The sequence below is a fragment of the Pinus tabuliformis genome, chromosome 9, assembly GCF_031772625.1.
Source record: "Pinus tabuliformis cultivar Carrire ecotype Pingquan chromosome 9, CPIR1, whole genome shotgun sequence".
Lineage (NCBI taxonomy): Eukaryota > Viridiplantae > Streptophyta > Pinopsida > Pinales > Pinaceae > Pinus > Pinus tabuliformis.
Genome location: NC_142307.1, coordinates 1,398,048,477 through 1,398,067,440, shown reverse-complemented (window position 1 = coordinate 1,398,067,440; position 18,964 = coordinate 1,398,048,477). Strand labels below are relative to the sequence as shown.

General features: G+C 38.4%; 1 protein-coding gene across 1 annotated transcript in view; it reads right to left on the bottom strand.

Moving 5' to 3' along the window:
• Positions 1–1,737: 1,737 nt before the first annotated feature.
• The window catches only part of LOC149153768 (uncharacterized), an 85,911-nt gene continuing 68,684 nt past the window's right edge, over positions 1,738–18,964 (bottom strand). The window contains exon 2 of the mRNA XM_089440681.1: positions 1,738–2,359. Within this exon, the coding sequence (XP_089296807.1) occupies positions 2,069–2,359 (291 nt within the window). The 3' untranslated portion in view covers positions 1,738–2,068. The remainder of the gene's footprint in view (positions 2,360–18,964) is intronic.

The following is an 18,964-nucleotide window of genomic DNA, read 5'->3' as shown; positions in this document are numbered from 1 at the left end:
ACTAGCATTATAACAAGAGCCATGGTAACCATCATCATCTCCAACATCATGTTCTTCTCTATGCATAACACAAACTCTAGCATCACAAGAGCAACCTCACAAAGAACATCCAAGACATCGCTCTCCCCTTGTCTTCTCCTAGGGTTTCCTCATGAACCCTAAATGCTCCTAGGGTCTCCTCATGAACCCTAACATATCTCTCCATAACTTCTCCAAGACAATTCAGAGATAAAGTACAATGATGATAACGATTACAAGAGCTCTCTCACCCCTTTATTTATACAATAGGCGAGGGACGCTAACAAAAATAAGGACTTATGTTCATACAAGCAACCAATAAGGCAACCCCAGATGGAGCATTCTACAGTACATGAATACAAGTGTCACACAAAGCTTTATCCAAGCCCCCAAGATGGTTTTTGGGGTCAACACCCCTCCTCCAAGATGGTATGCTCTCCAACATGTTTTTATCCCAGCACGCCTTCCACAATGGTTTGCTATACAAGTGTCCTCATGCAAGGTTCTCCTACTCTAGTTGTGTGCCACATGTCCCCTATGCCCAAGTCCCCTATGCCCAATGCTGCTCGACATATGCACCAAAGTGGTCACCAAGCTCTAATGTTCCTCCTCAATGTATGTGTTCCAGTCCATCACAAAAACCACCATGAAGTATGCTCAAGTCAAGTGTCTAACCTCCAAGGTGTATATCGCATGGTCCTGAGCTCCAAGGGCTAAGTGCCATCCTCCAAGCGCTGAACACTTATCCTCTGTCTTAGTAGATACCTCTCCTAATCGAGCAAATGGTAACAACCTCCTAAGTAAGAGTGCTACGCTAGCCTTCTGACCAATGTCAAGACACCCAAATCGAGCCATCCGAATGTCCATCAAGCATCACAAAGGGGCTAAGAGACATAGTGCCCTCTTAGCAAGGTGAAAACACTTTTGGAGTAACCCCAAAAGCTGGCACGAAGAAAACAATAGGTGATATGGAACAGGATCTTGTTTCTTATCTCAATAGACCAGAATCTGTGTTTAAACTTTAAATTGCAGAGGCAACATCTCCCTTCAAAGGCCTAGTGGCAAACACTTCAGATTCTGCCCCTGAAGACACTCCCTTGAAGGATGATTTGATGAAAGGCCATGGTAATGAGCAAGAAGTACAGATGGATGAGAAGATGGCCAACTTGGTCTCAGGCGATAAAGAATCATTCAACTAAAGATACAATCGTCTGTTTTAGGAACAATATGTCTGATATAGTATGTTGTATCTATGCATCTGTCTAGAGATCTATATCTCGTCAGTTATATAGGTCCATCTTAGCTCTCATGTGTACTGTTGACTACATTTGTGTCTTGGTCTATAGAACTCAAGTTACCTAATAATTTTTGAGTAAAGATGCCTGCTCTGAAGACAGGGCATTTTTTCTATAAGAGGACAAACAAGGTGAAAGTTGGGTGAAACCCATGAGATGTAATGCAGATTTGTCTGTAAATCCAAACAGCAAATTATATATGCCAATTACTCTAATATAATTGAAATTGTTCTTGTTTAAAAATTAGAAATGATATAAATAATATTGTTGTAGCAATAATAATAATAATAAAATCATGCCTTAAGAGGTAGGGAGGTACCAGAATAGATCTAGGGGAATTTGAATCACAAAGCACCATCAGCCTCTGGTGACCATGACAAAACACAATCAGAACACTTGAACTGTTGTAATAAAAAAACAGAGCTTCTCTCAAAACTTCAGACCTGAATTGTAAGTTAATAACTCAATTCTGACACTAAAGTACTGGTTCTTGTCATACACATTGGTGCATAAGTTATATTACAGTAATACTGTTCTTCATTACCAAAAACTTGAAAGCAAATCCTTGGGAGCACCTCAAGATACTGTTTCAATTAACAGAATAATAGCACACCTGTGCATTGATACAATTTCTATCTAATGTTTCTTCTGCAAAACCAATAAATATACACAGTGATCCCTTGCCTCAGTTACAAAACATATATCAGAATGTAGAATTCATAGAGTCAAACTAGTCATGTTAAAGGGAAGTTTGATTAATTTTCCTGAACCCAAATCCTTAGAGTTTTGTCATTTTCCAATGCACCAGAAGCAATTTTGTTCTCTGTCGGATGGCAAGAGACAGAAATCACAGTATCAGTATGACCTTCCAACTTTTGAACAATATTTCTAGCTTGAAGATCCCACAAATATACACAATTGTCCTCAGAGCCGCTGACAATGTATTTTCCATTGGTCACAGAAAATGTAGAGGATATACAATATTTGCTGTTAACATGACCAGTGTATGTTTTCAAAAACTTGCCCGTTCCAAAGTTCCAAAGCCTCTGGAGAAATGAAATACAACCGAGATGTAAATAACAGACCATATATTGAAAATATATACAATTAGAGACAACAGCAAATATTTTCAAAGATAATAATCTAATGCAACATATCTAATCAAAGAAAACGAATTAGGAACATGTCACTAATAGATGAAAAGAAAAACCATATATTCTGGAATTAAGTAGCCACTCTCTTTTATGTGAGCATATTAAAGAAATCAAATAAAATTACAGTGAAGTGATGAGAAATGACACAAGATGCTCTTAGTTATCAGAGTAAAATTCACTGTGTAAGTGGGTCTAACAGAGCATATTTTGTGATTGTACTCATAAGTAATGAATATCGCCTTTCCTAGTAATGAATCCTCTGTTTTCTACACTTCCAACCTTGCTTAAAATGCACCAGCATCCATTCATGAGAAACGTCAGCATGCAAGAATCTCATTTCAAATGACACAAAAACCGGTTAGCATACTAAAACTCATTCTCTATTGTTACATTCAAACCCCAGTATGCTGTAACCATAAATGCCAAAGAAACATCAATAGCATTAAACATGCACATGCTGTGAGAACAGCAAGTTGAAGACTCTTGGTGAGTTCACACAACTACTACGATAATTCTCTATTTCAACAGATTCTACATGCTCAACCTTATAAAGTAAGCTGTAAATTACAATTTACTCCGAATTGCCTATCATCATAAGAAGTTAGAAATCTAAAATAGATATGCATGAGGTGCCACCACAAAGTACAAAGCAGTGGAGACCTTATTCTCTGTTTATTTTTTCCTAGACAATTGCGGTCTAAAGAATATGTTGGGTTTCTTCATGTGAGGTACACACCAAGATAACTTATACGCTATATCGGGGTTATCATCATCCAATGAAGTGGTTGCAGAAAGAAATCCTCCTTTGCTGGACACGCCCACCTAATACTGAAGTAATCTGACTATCCACAATTATGTCTATCCATCTATGTTTCACACACAATACAATGTGAAAGTGTTTACAAAGAAATCCTCCTATCTAGGACATAGCCACCTAATACTAGAATATATTGACTATCCATACTCATGTCTATCCATCTTTTTTGCGTGCACAATCCCTTTGCTAACAGCGCACTTACAAATGACAAATACATAAATCCTTCATACAATCTAAATAAATGGCATGACATAATATAATATTGAGTACTACATCTGTTGCAATATACTTGCTGTGTTCTTTGAACAGATATACAATATATTAGAACAATGAGAATTCATGACCTCTTACTTCTATAGATCGAATACAAGATGTTGCCAATTGTTTGCCACAGATTCACTGTGTGCCTACTACCTTTATTTTCCCATATAACTAAGCACCCGATATTCTCCAGCGAGACTGTTCAACAAGAAGACTTGAAGCCATTACAACAATATGCTCGATATGAGCTTAACATTTCACTTGCAGGAATTAAACTTGGGTGGGGAGGATAACAATCGTTGCTCCCAACCACCCAAGATAAACCCACCTGACTATCCGTCTACTACCTCGATATACTCTTCTATATATAAAAAACGCAAAAAAAATGGATGTTCAAGCTTGCTTTCATGCATCCTTCATTTCTTCAAAATGTGTTTTCTTGCATACATTGTTTATTTTCACTGCCTTGCATCAGTGTGTGCTCATATCCATGTTTGATTTTACTACTGACTGTGAACATAGTAACTGTGAATGGTTATCACAACCCAGTATGATCAGATCGTGCAGGAGATTATTGCCTGCAAGTAGGTTCAGTTTAATGGCAATCAAGGACTAAAATAGGATTTCATCTCTAGTAAAAATGCCTCTATCAAAAACAGTGCCAATATGAGAAGACCCCAATATGACCAGATGGTGAGGAATTTAGACCAATATGTATTTTTAAAACCTAGAATACTATAAATAGGTGTAATATTTGAATCCTTAAAAAATACCCTTCCTTGCTATTGGACTAAGATTGAACCAACTGTTAGAATTCCTGCAAACCCAGCCAGCACATAAATCCTTGCACATTAACAATCTACTGATCAAAAACATGGTTCATTAATAGAAAACTTCAGCGGAAGCAAAATAGACCAATCTCAATCACGAAAAGATGACAACAGATTCTACCATTCACAATTCTTCATTAAAATCGTCAGAATTTACTCGGGCTTCTTTCCTGGAAAAAAGGCCCAACTGAGGAAATGTTGGAAAATCAAGAGACTTGAAGATTATAGATGATTTTCCTTAACTTGATAATTACCTGTGATATTATGAGGCCTTTTATTACTAATTATTTTTTATTTATTATTACAATGAAGATCACAACGAAGAAGAGAACACAAGATATAGGCTCCAAGCCAGGGCAAAACTCCTTCAAGGAGAAAAACCAGAAAGAAAGTTTCTCTTCTTATAGAATCTGTTCACAAACAAACTTCCAAGACCCAAAGACCAGAGCCCAGAACCCTCCCAAGCACCAAGTCAGCCCACCAGCAAGATCTTCTTCAAGGCAGCTTCAAAACTTCGATCCTCCAACTTCGCTTCTAGAATTTTGGCCCTGCAGCTTCACTTCAGAACTTTGGCCCTGCAATTTCGGCCTCCTGCAACTTTGCAACTTCACAGAAACCCTAGCAGCTTCACATGTGTGGATAGAAAGAGATGATCTCCAAGAGACTTCGACTTCTTCTTCTTTTCTTTGTCCTCTAGCTCTTCTTTTCTTCCTCGCTATTGCAGATCAAACTTGAGATGAGATGGTGCTACAAATGAGTCGAGCTCCTTCTATTTATAGCCTTCTTGAGGGGTCGAATAGCCCTCCTTTAGGCCGACTTTATCTTGACTGGGCCGACTTGGTCTTGGAGGAATAAATGGCTTTTCTTGACTCAAAATAAATATTTTTCTTTGTTACAATGAGTCCAAATGGGATTATAATACATGACATAAATTCTTCTTTGTTCTAAAAAGACTTAGAAAGACCTAGAAGCACAAAGAACATGCTTTTGACCTAAACTTGAGCATGAAACCCATGCTTTAAATGAAATAGATTTTATTTTCTTTCTTTTTCTTTCTTTATACAAAATATACAATGTCATGTTTACAAAAGGTCATTATGAAGACCAAACCTAGTTACAATTTCTAACACTCCCTCTTAACTAGGGAGGTATTCATAATCCCATCATGAAGTACAATGAATCTCAACCGTGAAGCATTCTCATAAGAAGAGACGGATTGATAAACCATCTGTCAAGCATCTAGACAAGCTCAACTTCATTCGAGAGCATTATGTTGGGAGGCTTTATGTGAGCTGCCACACTAACTCTAAGGCACATACCCCATTCGGATGTTCACCAGGTATATCTTTTTAGGACTATTCTTATCTTGGATTTCCAATCCTAAATCCTCAAAGAATATTGGTCCTCTTCAACCACTATTTATTGGATGCCCTACCTCATCCTCAAAGAGCATTGATATATAACTTCTTTCCTAAATTCCTTAATCTATAAGAAGTTTCAATCCCAGATGCTTATCCAATCCTCTGGACTCCATTCTTTCCTTAAGGCCTTCACTAAGATTTACGGTTGTTAGTCTTGGTCTAGTGCATAACACACAAAGTGAAGAACTATCCAACATCACTCCCTCTCAATTAGGGAAGAGATGTCTACCAAACCAAGCTTGTCTCTAAGGTACTCAAGCTTCTTGTTTGGTAAAGCTTTACTCAGAATATCTGCTACCTATTCATTTGTAGGTAAATAATGCAGCTCTACGACCCCATCTCGTACCAAGCTTTTGATGTAGTGGTACTTATTATTTATATGCTTCGTCCTACCATGAAACACCAGGTCTTCTGTCAATCTTATGCGGTTTTCATTATCACTATGTATTCATGTAGGGCTAAGCGGTCCTTCAAATAGATCTAATAATAACTTCCTGAGCCAAATAGCTTCCCTGCAGACTTCACTTGTAGCAACATACTCAGCTTCAGCACTACTCAAAGCAATTGTATCTTGCTTTCTGCTCATCCATGAGACCATGGAAGATCCTAAATTGAAGCATCCACTTGTTGTGCTTCTACCATCTGTCTCACTGCTACCCCAATCAGAATTTGTATATCCCATGAGCTGGATCTCATTACCATTATACCGAAGGCAATGATGTATGGTTCCATGCAAATATCTTAGGATGTGTTTGGCTGCTATCCAATGGTCATGCTTTGGTTCCATCTGAAATTGACTGAGGACATTTACTACAAAACAAATGTTAGGTCTAGTGTTTACCAGATACATCAAGGACCCAATCAACTATCTGTAGCAAGTAGGATCCACCGGACTAGAATCTGAACTCCTCAACTTCTTTAGATTGGTAATCATAGGATTCGTCATAGGCTTGTTGTCCATCATGCCAAATTTTTGTAGAATCTTGATCACATATTTACCTTAACCAAGATATATTTCACCTAGCTTCTGCCAAACTTCTAGTCCCAAGTAATAATGCATAATCCCAAGATCCTTCATATCAAACTCGGCTGCTAACTGCTTCTTGCATTCCTGAATTTGATGCTTTACACCTGTAACAAGTAGATCATCCACATACAATAGTATGATGACTGGTTCATCCTAGACTACTCTAATGTAGAGGTTCAGATCTACAGAACTCTTCGCAAAACCAAGTCTTAGTAGATATGCATCCATCCTTGCATACCAAACTCTAGGTGCTTGCTCTAAGCCATACAGAGCTTTCTTCAATTTGTAGACATGAGTCTCCCTTTTATTTATTTCAAATATTTGGGTTTGCTCAATGTAAACCTCTTCATCAATAGTCCCATTCAGAAAAGTTGTCTTAATATCCATTTGATGGATGTTCCATCCCATAGTAGCAGCGAAAGAGATAAGAGATTTGATTGTTGTATATCTAGTTGTAGGAGCAAAAGTTTCTTCGTAATCAATACCTTCTTTTTGTGAGAAGCCTCTTGCTACAAACTTTGCTTTGTATTTATCAATGCTCCCATCCGCAGCATGCTTTAATTTACATATCCATTTTGAATTGACTATTGATTTGTCACTTGGCCTAGGAACAATTTCCCAGACATCATTTTTTATAATTGACTAGTATTCTTCCTGCATCGCATTCCTCCATTCTTGATGTTTAATTGCATCTTCATAGGAGGAAGGTTCAGCTTCAATGAGCTTCGTCATATATGTTGCATATTTAGAATACCTTTTTGGGCTTTTACTTTCTCTAAAGGTCCCCTTAGTTGTGTGTCCTTCTGCTTCTTGTAGAGTAGTTCTCAACCAAGCAGGCCTCTTTCGTTTTTCAGGAACAATTACTTGCTGCACAAGCTTAGTAGGACCTTCAACATTTTCTTGAGTTGATGTCGGATCTTGACCAAAATTGTCCCTCAAGATATCCTCAAAGATGGGTATCTCTTCTTCACCAGAATCGACTGGAACATCTTTTGATTCCTTGTAAACTATACTTTCATCAAAGATGACATCCCTGCTTACTTCAATCTGACGATCTTCTTTAATATAGATTATGTATGCCTTTGATGAAGCACTATACCCAACAAAGATGTCCTTCATATTGGTAGGATACAACTTCTTCCTTTTGTCCTTTGGAATATGCATATAAACAAGACACCCAAATATTCGAAGATGATCCACACTCTCTAGTTTCTTGTAAATGCTTCTTCCGGAATCATGTCGTTGAGAATCTTGTGAGGATTTCGGTTCTGCAAGTATACAATTGTTACACAGGCTTCTCCCCACAGGAATTGAGGGAGATCTTGATCATGAAGCATGGCTCTAACACATTCTTCAATTGTTTTGTTTTTCCTTTCATCCACGCCATTTTGTTCAAGATTATAAGGAACAATTAGCTCCCTCTTAATCCCTGCTTCCTTGCAAAACGCTATTAGTTCTTTGGAGGTATATTCTCCACCATTGTCGAACCTCAGAGTCTTGATCTTTCTTTCAGTCAGATTCTCCACTTCATTCTTGAATTCTTGAAACTTCTCGAATACCTCATCTTTGTTCTTGAGGAGGTATAGCCAAGTTTTCCTTAAGAAATCATCAATGAAGGTTACATAATATTGATGTCCACCAAGAGATTTTACTGTCATAGGACCACATACACCAGAGTGTATGAGATCTAAAACTTCCTTAGATCTGGTATCACTTTTTGCAAATGGCTTCTTCACATTCTTGCCTAGAGCACAACCCTTAGAAATCCCTTCATGTTCTTCCTTCAATTCGGGGATGACAATGACCATTTGATTTAGATATGGCAAAATCTTGTAATGAAGGTGTCCATACCTTATATTCCATAGTTCAAAAGGGCTCACATTTAAGTGAACCAGGGCTTGAGAGAGAGGTGTGAAAAGTATATAATGTTCCCTCACGAATCCCAATTACCCTAGCATGATCAATACTAGAGTCCTTACCCCAAACCAAAACCTTTCCATCAACAAAAGCAATTCTATCACCCTCATCCTCTAGACAAGAAATAGACAGTTTTTCTTCAAACCTGGACTCAAGCTCCAATGAAGTAGATTTGATTCCTTTCACTAGATAGCTCTTCTTGTCTCCAAGTTCGATTGAATGAGAGGAGGTTCCTTTTGACAAACTTTGGAGTTGACTGCATTCACCTGTCATATGTCTAGAAGCACCATTGTCAATAACCCATACATTATCGTCCTTGAAAGTGTCGGATAAAGTGGAGAATAGACTTCCATCCATCACTTCTTTTGCTAGCTTGGAGATCATCTTTAGGATGCAACCCTTGATGGATGTAGCGAGATTCCCAAGAAACTTGAAGCCCTTCTTCATAACCCTTGCCATAGTGCCAACTCGGATATGATCATCAGTCTCCTTCTTGCACCTTAGCTTTGAAACCATGTTGGAAAATCAAGAGACTTGAAGATTATAAATGATTTTTCTTAACTTGATAATTACTTGTGATATTAGTTAGCCTTTTATTACTTATTATTCCTTGTTCATCAAGCAATTACCAAAACAATGAAGATTACAACGAGACAAAGTACACAAGATATAGGCTCCAAGCCAGGGGAAAACCCAAAAAGAAAGCTTCTCTTCTTATAGAATCTGTTCACAAAGAGACTTCCAAGATCCAAAGACCAAAACCAGGAATCCTCCCAAGCACCAAGCCAACCCACAAGCAAGATCTTCTTCAAGGCATCTTCAAAACTTCGCTTCTAGAATTTTGGCCCTGCAACTTCACTTCACTTTGACCCTGCAATTTCAGCATCTAAAACTTCGCAACTTCACAGAAACCCTGGCAGCTTCACACGTGTGGACAGAAAGAGATGAACTCCCAGAGACTTTGACTTCTTCTTTTCCTCATCCTCTAGCTCCTCTTTACTTCCTCGATATTGCAAATAAAACTTGAGATGAGATGGTGCTACAAATGAGTCGAGCTCCTTCTATTTATAGCCTTCTTAAAGGATCGAGTAGCCCTTCTTTAGGCCGACTTGGTCTTGGAGGAATAAATGTTTTTTCTTGACTCAAAATAAATATTTTTCTTTGTTACAATGAGTCCAAATGGGACTATATTACATGATATAAATTCTTCTTTGTCCTAGAAAGACCTAGAAGCACGAAGAACATGCTTTTGACCTAAACTTGGGCATGAAACCCATGCTTTAAATGAAATAGAATTTCTTTTCTTTCTTTTTCTTTCTTTTTCTTTCTTTATACAAAATATACAATGTCATGTTTACAGAAGGTCATTATGAAGACCGAACCTAGTTACAATTTCCAACAAGAAATACATACAACACTGAATTTGATCCAAATGATCAAGCCCACTCATTTGGATCTCCTTGTTTCTCTCGTCCTTGAACCCAACATACTCAATGAAATGCCTCACACAATCTTGTGTTGTTGTATGGTGTGCCTTCTCATTCTCCTTAACCTTGCTTTTATAAATTTACATTGAGCTAAATCCCTAACCCTAATCTCTAAAGTGATTGACGGCCAAGATTAGATCTCGCCTCACTTGAGATCAAGAGCTGAGATTAAAACATAATAAGTAATTAATTTACTTTTCCTAAGTTTACTTTAGCTCAATAAACCAACAAAATAGTTATGTGTTTATCCTAAGTCAAATTTAGGCCTAGTTACAAATGCAACTTACTCACAAGAGCAAGTGTCTAAGAAGACTTTGGGCGACATCTACATGCCTAGACACTTAAGTTTGTGCAGAAGTACCTACACAAGCTACAAACATCAACACTCCTTAGCAAGGGAGGTACTTCTACAACCTAGAATTGACTTCAATCCTACTTTCACTGCCATGGCTACTCCCTCTGAACTAGAAGTCTTCCTTGCCATCTAACCTGGAAACATCCTTGAAGCCCTCCTTTCCTTGGTCCAGTTCCTAGAAACCCCCTCCTGTTGAACATCCTCTAAGGTCATCTTGTACTAAGAAACCTTCTTAACAGATTTGGAGGAATCAATTGATTGCTCCCCCCCCCGAACCTAAAGGCTAACTCCCTTTGAGCTACTCAATCTTCAAAGCTACCTACTCCTTGCTCTCTGTCACTGCTCTGCTTCCTCCTTGTGGCCCCTATGCTAAGTCCTCGCAGCCACAAGAAAATTGTTGATTTATAGATCTGCAAAGATATGCCTTGTGGGTTTGTCTAGGTCCTTTCAGACATCCACTAAAAAATAAGATGTCAAACCCCCCATGAAAATTCTATTGTGGTTAATCTAGTAATTATTCACCTATATTTTATATTATTTGTCCCATAAAATTAATTTACTGCAAATACTGAATAAAAACACAGCTGCAAATTTCACCAATTAATAAATCACTGAGAAAACATTACACATAAAATGGACACCAATATTTTTGGACAAATTGTCACTAGAAAAACCACAAGGTGGGGAAAGCCAGTTCTACAGATGAGGGTTTTATTATTCTTCAGCAAATCTATAATTGAAAATTATTGCAATTGCTTGCCTTAAACGAGCAAAGCTCTAGCAAATTATTTCCTTCACTTATGCAAGCTAATCGATCTCCTGGAAGCTATTTGACCCCTCAAAATCAATTCAACCCTCATGTACAGCCCTGAATCGACCCACACATACGGCCCTGGAAGATAACTCGACCTCCATTGGGAAATCGATCTCTACTAGCAAACTCAACTTTTCTCTTGCAAATCGACTTCTATGGCAAATCCGTCCTTCCTCCAACAAATCAACCTCTCTATTGCAAATTGGCCTCTCTCTATCAATTCGCACCACCTAGAGAAATTTGGCCTCTACAGAATAATTTGATCTACCTCTGTCACTAAGAAACTGGAAATCACTGTGAAGAAATTCTCTCTAGCAAATCGATCTCAATTACTATTGAACCCTCTGTTGGTGTCAACCCACGCTATCACTGCACCCTTACTCACTCATATTGTGTCTCCAAGATGCCCACCGATTTCCTTTTATAATCCTTCATTGAGCAATCAACTGCCATGATTTAATCACAATCGATGGCTAAGATCATCCTGACCCCATCAAAGCACTTTTCTAGAAGTCACAAGAGAGAAATCAACTTGTCTCAATTAATATTGATTAATTAACCCATTTCCCTAAGTTAGAAAAATAATTAAAACTAGTTAATAAATCTAATTAAAACATTTTCACTTTATATAATAATCTAGGCTTTGAGATAATTGATCCATTTGTGTTCCTAGCCCTCATTGACACCTCCTAAGACTAGTATTATTAAAACTAGACCCGAAACTGGTGGAACCGAACGGTCTAACCAGTTTGGGGGTGAAATTGGTCTGGTTCAAGTTCTGCAACTAGAAATGGACAGTCCCTCTAAAACCGGATTCGCTCTTAGGGGGCCATGTGTCTGAATTCGTCGAATCTGATACGATTCAGCCTCATTCGTGTCCAAATTTCGTGACACGTCATGTCTGATTGGGACACGATCGAATCCAGATCGTGTCCCGATCGAACACATCGTGTCACGAAATTGGGACACGAATCTGGCAAACTGGGACCTGCACGACCATAAAAGGGCAGAAATGCCTCTCATTTGCATCATTTTCTGTCATTTCTTTTGCAATAGGTGAGCTGTGGGTTTGCTGTGAGGAGTTTGGAGCAAGGAGCCAAGGGTTTGGAGCGTTTTCAAGGAGATTCAAGCAACAAGTAAGTGCATTTCCTCTCTATTTTTTTGCATTTGTATTACAGCAGTTTGTATATGCATTTCTTTTACAAATTTGTGCATGTTTTGTTTATTTTTTTATAGTATTCATGGCTCAATCAAGGGCAGCAGGTAGGGGGCAAAGGAAGGGAAAGAATGTCTCCATTGGAGATATCCCTCCTCCCCCAATTTTATCAGAGTCTGCTGCAAGTATTCCCTCTATTGCAAGTAATGTTGAGGGAATACTTCCTCCTAAAGGTAACATTGAGAAATATCCCTTGTAGAAATATGTCACAAGAGAGGATGGGCCAAGCAACAAGGCGAACAGAGGAGGCAATGTGAATTGGAGATGCAACTTTTGCCACAGTATTTTCACAAGCACATATTACCGTGTGAAAGGCCATTTGTTGGCTTTACTAGGTTGTGGAGTTGGAGCTTGTACACAAGTTCCTTTACAAAAGAGGAAAGAAATGGAAAAAGAGTTCACTATTGGTATGGAAAATGTGGCTGCAAAATCAAAAAAAACCAAGAATGATGACCCCCTTCCATTTTTTAGGAAAGGCAGCAACAAATTCCCATTTGAGAGTTCTAGTGGGGGACAAGCAGCAAAAAGAAAGGCAATTTCACTTGGTCCAATGGACAAGATTTTTCAAAAGGAGAAACGGGAAGAGCTTGATCTCACCATTGCCTTTTTTTCTATCAAAACTTCATATCCTTTAATGTTGCACGCTCACCTCTATTTATTGAGATGTGTCGAGCTCTAACTCACAGGGCTCCATCATGGTATGTGCCTCCTGGTTCAGAGAAGCTTAGAACCACATTGTTGACGAAGGCAAAAAAAGAGGTGCAAAAAATGCTTGAGCCTATTAAAGCATCATGGCCAACATCTGGGGTTAGCATTATTTCTGATGGATGGACAGATCCAGCACGACACCCACTCATCAACTTCATGGTGTCTTCCTTGAATGGTCCAGTTTTCTTGAAAGCAGTGGATACACTTGGAGAATACAAGGATGCACAATATATGGGTGAGTTGTTTATTAAAGTTATTGAAGATGTAGGTGTTGATTCTTGTGTGCAAATCATTACAGATAATGCACCTGTTTGCAAGGCTGCTGGCATGGTTGTGGAAGCTAAATATCCACAAGTGTTTTGGACACCTTGCATTGTCCATTCATTGAACTTAGCACTGAAATCGATTGCTTCTGATGTGCTTTGGATTGGTAACATTATTGAGGATGCACGGCATATCCGTAACTTTGTACAAAACCATACAAATGCCCTCACTATCTACAAAGAGTATAGCAATCTATCATTGTTGAATATTTTGGATACACAGTTTGCCTCTTCATTCATCATGTTGAAGAGGTTGAGGGAGATCAAGACCACTCTTGGGGCCATGGTTATTTCAGAGTTTTGGTCTTTTTGGACAAAGACAGATCAAGTAGCCTCTAGAAGAGTGAAGGACACAATGCTAGATGATGCTTGGTGGGAGAGGGTAGATCTAATTATTCAGATCATGGACCCTATCATTTCTTTGCTTCGATTTGCAGATACAGACAAAACCATCCTAGGAGAGGTTTATGAGGGATGGGATTCCATGATTGAGTCTGTGAGGAGCATTACTCTACAGAGTAAATGCCCCGAGTATGAGACATCACTAGAGGCCTTCTATGGTACTATACAAGATATTCTTGTCAGCAGATGGGGCAAGAATTGCACACCTTTACACTACTTGGCTCACTCATTGAACCCAAAATACTACAGCCATGAGTGGTTGAATGGTGGACCTTCCGACAGATTCCCTCATCACATGGATGGTGAAGTCTCACAAGGCAGGAAAGATGCATTCACGCGGGTTTTTTAGATAGAGCATTGCTTGATGAGGTGGAGAATGCCTTTGTAGAGTTTTCCACTGGCATTGGTCGATTTGCAGGATATGATGTGATTAGAGACAGGGGGCTAAGAAGCCCTATTCTTGGTGGGCAAATCATGGGGCAACAAGCCCTCCTCTACAGCAGTTAGCCATGAGGCTCCTCTCTCAGGTGACTTCATCCTCTTGTTGCGAGAGGAATTGGAGCACATATGGGAATTTGTATAGTGTTAAGAAGAGCAGGCTTGAGCAGTCCAGGGCAAAGACAATGGTGTATGTGCACACCAACCTTCGTCTTATTTACAGGCAGAGGGAAGAGTGGTTGAAGGGAAAGACAAAGATGTGGGATGTCTTTCCTGATGATATGGGTCTGGACAGCAGTGTTGAGTTGGCATTGGCCAACATGGATCTCAATGATCCAGTGCTAGAGCCTGTTAGATTTGATGATGGTGATACTGTAGAGGGGTCATCCTCCACACCAGCAGATGCAGAGACGACTTTGGATAAAAGGGAGGAGGAGGATGAAGAGGAGAGCAGTGGTGACCATGATGATGAGGACAGTGATGCTAATTTTGATGATGACTATGAGGATTGATGACTCATGAGTCATGGGCTACCTACTACCTTGAGGCTTGTATACTTGTAGTTGTTTTGTATTTTCTATTTCTATTTGCCATCAACATTGCACTACCTATGTAACACATTTAGATTTTGATGACATAATGAGAAAACTACACTTGTCAGTGTCTTTATCTTACTATCTTTTCTTTCTCCTATTGGATTATTGATGAATTGAATATGTATTATGATTTATCATTTATGAATTTAGAATTTATGATTCATTGATTTATCATTTATGTGACATGTATTTGAATTTTGTATGTACTATGCATGCTATAATGTTACTAACTTACTTTGTAAACAGTGAAACTTACATCTAGATGAAGATCTATGTTTGAAATCAATGAATTTGTATCATTAATGAGAATTTATGTAAGAAATATCTAATTTTTAATATATATATAATAAAATAATATATAACGTATCCGAACATGTCCTATTCCGGGGGTCAATGTGTCTGAATCTAACACTCGAATCCCCATATCCGATGAAGCCCGAATCCACGTGTCAGGTTACTTAGGTCGGTTCAATTCTAAACTGGCCTATTTTGTCATGGAACCGGCCGATTTGGTACCAAACTAGCCATTTTTCACTGAACCATCTGGTTTCTTACAATTTGCCCAAAGACATTCAAATTGCAATTTTTTTAAGACAATTTTTTAGTGGGGTAGCCTAATATTAAAGCCTATGACCCTAGTATTGCTATGCAATTCATGGTAATGTTAAATTCTTAAAGTAGAAGTGACATTCTCCTTTATCTTTCATTTTCATCCTTTTACTTAAATTTTTAACATTACCATGAAATGGCTCTGGATGTTTGAGAGTGGTTCCGACCTCATTAGATTTCATATGGAGAAAGTAGAATTTTAGATCTCACTCAATAGACTTCACAATTTTTCAGGATGTCAAGATTGGTGGGATAGCAACGTTTCCATCGGATTTTGTCATGAATGAGAGTATGGAACTAGTATTTAATCAAGATTCAAGAGCATCAAGCCCTCTATGTACCTTGATGTTAGCGGTATTGGTTGTCGAACTCCTCTATCATGACCCTACTAAAAATGTACCCATCACTCAAACAAAATTTTGACTTGACATGCTACGTTTTTTTCTATATTTTTTTTAATGCTTAGAGGGTGATATTGATGATGAAGATCCCAATATAGGCAATGCTTTTGATGATGTGTACGTATTTGTTGTAGCATGATTTTTTTTTATGTTAGAGGCCATATAGAGCTTGTTTGTTGATGTATTTTTGGTTTAGAGATGGATTGCACTAGATGTTATTTTGGTTATGTGCACCCTTACATGCTATATAAATGAAAACCTTTGCTTATTTGTGTATAAATGGTTTGGATTCCTATGGATGCACATGAATATATATGTTTTTCTTTAAATTTAAATATTTTATGTGCTTTTGGTTGATTGGTTTTCCGGTCTGATTTTTTTGAGTGATTCTGGTTCGGTTCCAACTAGTTCCCAGTTCAGATGGTTTTCCGGTTCAACCACCGATTCAGTTATGATAATATTTCCCAAGACTAGAACACCTGTCTGAGCTACATAAACTAAACCCCCTGACAGGTACAGTCTCCATCTCTCCCTTTCAGGGTTGGTATTGTCCTTCGTGCCATGTTGTGCCATCCACTACCAACTCGTGCCTTACCATGACAAATCCCCTGCCTAGCAACTTTGGCTAGCCACTTTGTCCTGCAACTACATGATCATTCCCAACATGTCACTTTGCCCACAGCACAATCCTTTGCAACCTATCTACTGCAACCACGAACTTGGGTGGTTGTTTGAGCTTCATGACTCTGTAGCCTGGATCTTTGGTAGCTAATACCATGACCCCATGGCTATCCCCTATTGTCAGCGCACTTGCTTGAACACTTTTCCTATGCCCTAGTTCTCGAAATCCCACATACTTTTCCCAAGTGGCCCTAACAACCTAGCACTCCAAAAAGAACAACTACAAATTGTTATATGCGCTGACCTCGACAATTACTACGACCCGGCTGCTCAACCTGTTGCTCCCTATAGTATGTCCCTTTCTACAGCAATTGATTCGCAACTTCGCTGGGTGGCTAACCAGCCTGTCAGCCACCTACCCAACTTGTGACTCTCACCTCACTCATCTCACAGCCCAAACTAATGCCTAGCCCCACGCGTGACTTCCAGTGTTGGTCAGCCAATTGCACTATTCCTTGGCCTAGTGGTTGACTGGCCACAAGGTCTCTCAGTTAGGGGCTCAACCAACCACATTACCTTTTTTTATTTTTTAAACCCTTCAAAAATTGAGTTTGGTTGCCTTACTCTTCATCCAACTATACAACATGTAATCTCGGCCCCCTTTAAAAAATTCACCTCATACAATCACAGCCAAACCTAGCCCCAATGATCTCGAGATTGGTTTTCTCAGAGTTTATTGCTTTGGTACCATGGTCGAATTTCTACAAACCTAGCACTTGACCTAGCCCCAATGATCTCGATATTGGTTTTCTCAGAGTTTATTGCTTTGGTACCATGTTAGAATTTCTGCAAACCTAGCACCTGGCACTTAATTCCTAGCAGATTAACAATCTATTGATCAAATGCACAATTAGGTTCATAACACAAAAATTCAGCAGAAGCAAAATAGACCAATCTCAATCAAGAAAAGATGACGCAACAAATTCTATCTAGTCACAATTCTTCATTAAATTCTTCAGAATTCACTTGAACTCCCTTCCTAGGAAAATGGCCCAACAAAAGAAAAACATACAACATTGGATCTGATCCAGCAAATCAAGTCCTCTTTGGCTGATTTGGATCTCCTTGTTACTCCCTTCCTCAAACCCAAAACACTCACTAAGATGCCTCTCTCAATCTTGTGCTATTGCATGGTGTGTCTTCTCCTTCTCCTTAGTCTTGCTTTTATAACTTTACATTGAGCTAAATCCCTAACCCTAATCTTCAAAGTGATTGACGACCAAGATAACATCTTACCTCCCTTGAGATCAAGGGTTGTCATTAAAACATAATCACTGAAGTAATTAATTTATTTTTCCTATGTTTACTTTAGCTCAATAAGCCAACATAATAATTATGTGTTTTTCATAAGTCTAACTTAGGCTAAGTTACAAATGCAACTTGCTCCCACTAAAGCATGTGTCTAAGAAGACTTCGGACGACTTTTGCAAGCCTAGACACTAGGCTTGTGCAGCAGTACCTACCCGAGCTACAAACATCAAAACCTATAGCTAGGCATAGAGCCATGGAGTGGAGTAACAAAATCGTATAAGTTAAAAATGGAGAAACAGAGCAAATTGGAAATCACATGAAACAAAGAATTAAAGAAGTATGTAGATCAGTTGAGCAATGATGATGCGTGCCAATTAGTTAATTATAAGACCAAATCAGATAGGCATGTAGTAAATATGAGTGAGAACTGAAGAAAAAGGGCCTTCATTTTCCAAAAACACTTTAGCGTGGGTAGAATGGTAATTGATAATTATTACTTAGTCACTTTGCCCAATGTTATATTTGAACTAAGATTACTTAGAGGTCCAAAGCCATTCTAATATCCGCCTGTCATTGAGATAGATGACTGCCATGTATTGATAGTGACAACAATATTTCAAATGTGTATATTCTTTTAAAAATATAGAAACTAAAACAAATATAAAATGTTTTGAAACTCAAACTCAAACTCAGCCATGAATTGGACCAGTTGGAATTTAATGACAGTTTACTAAAACAGAAAAAATATATTTTAAAGATTCCAAACCATCAAAGACAAAATATATGAATTTTGCTCATGTATATATCATGTAAGGGCGGATATATCAGATTCGCACTGAGTGCAATACATACTGCAAAGAAGATACATAATCAAAAAGACTCTAAATGGCCTCTAGAGTCCAAAATGTTGAGAAATCCTTAGGGCAGCATTAGGTCTTTTATT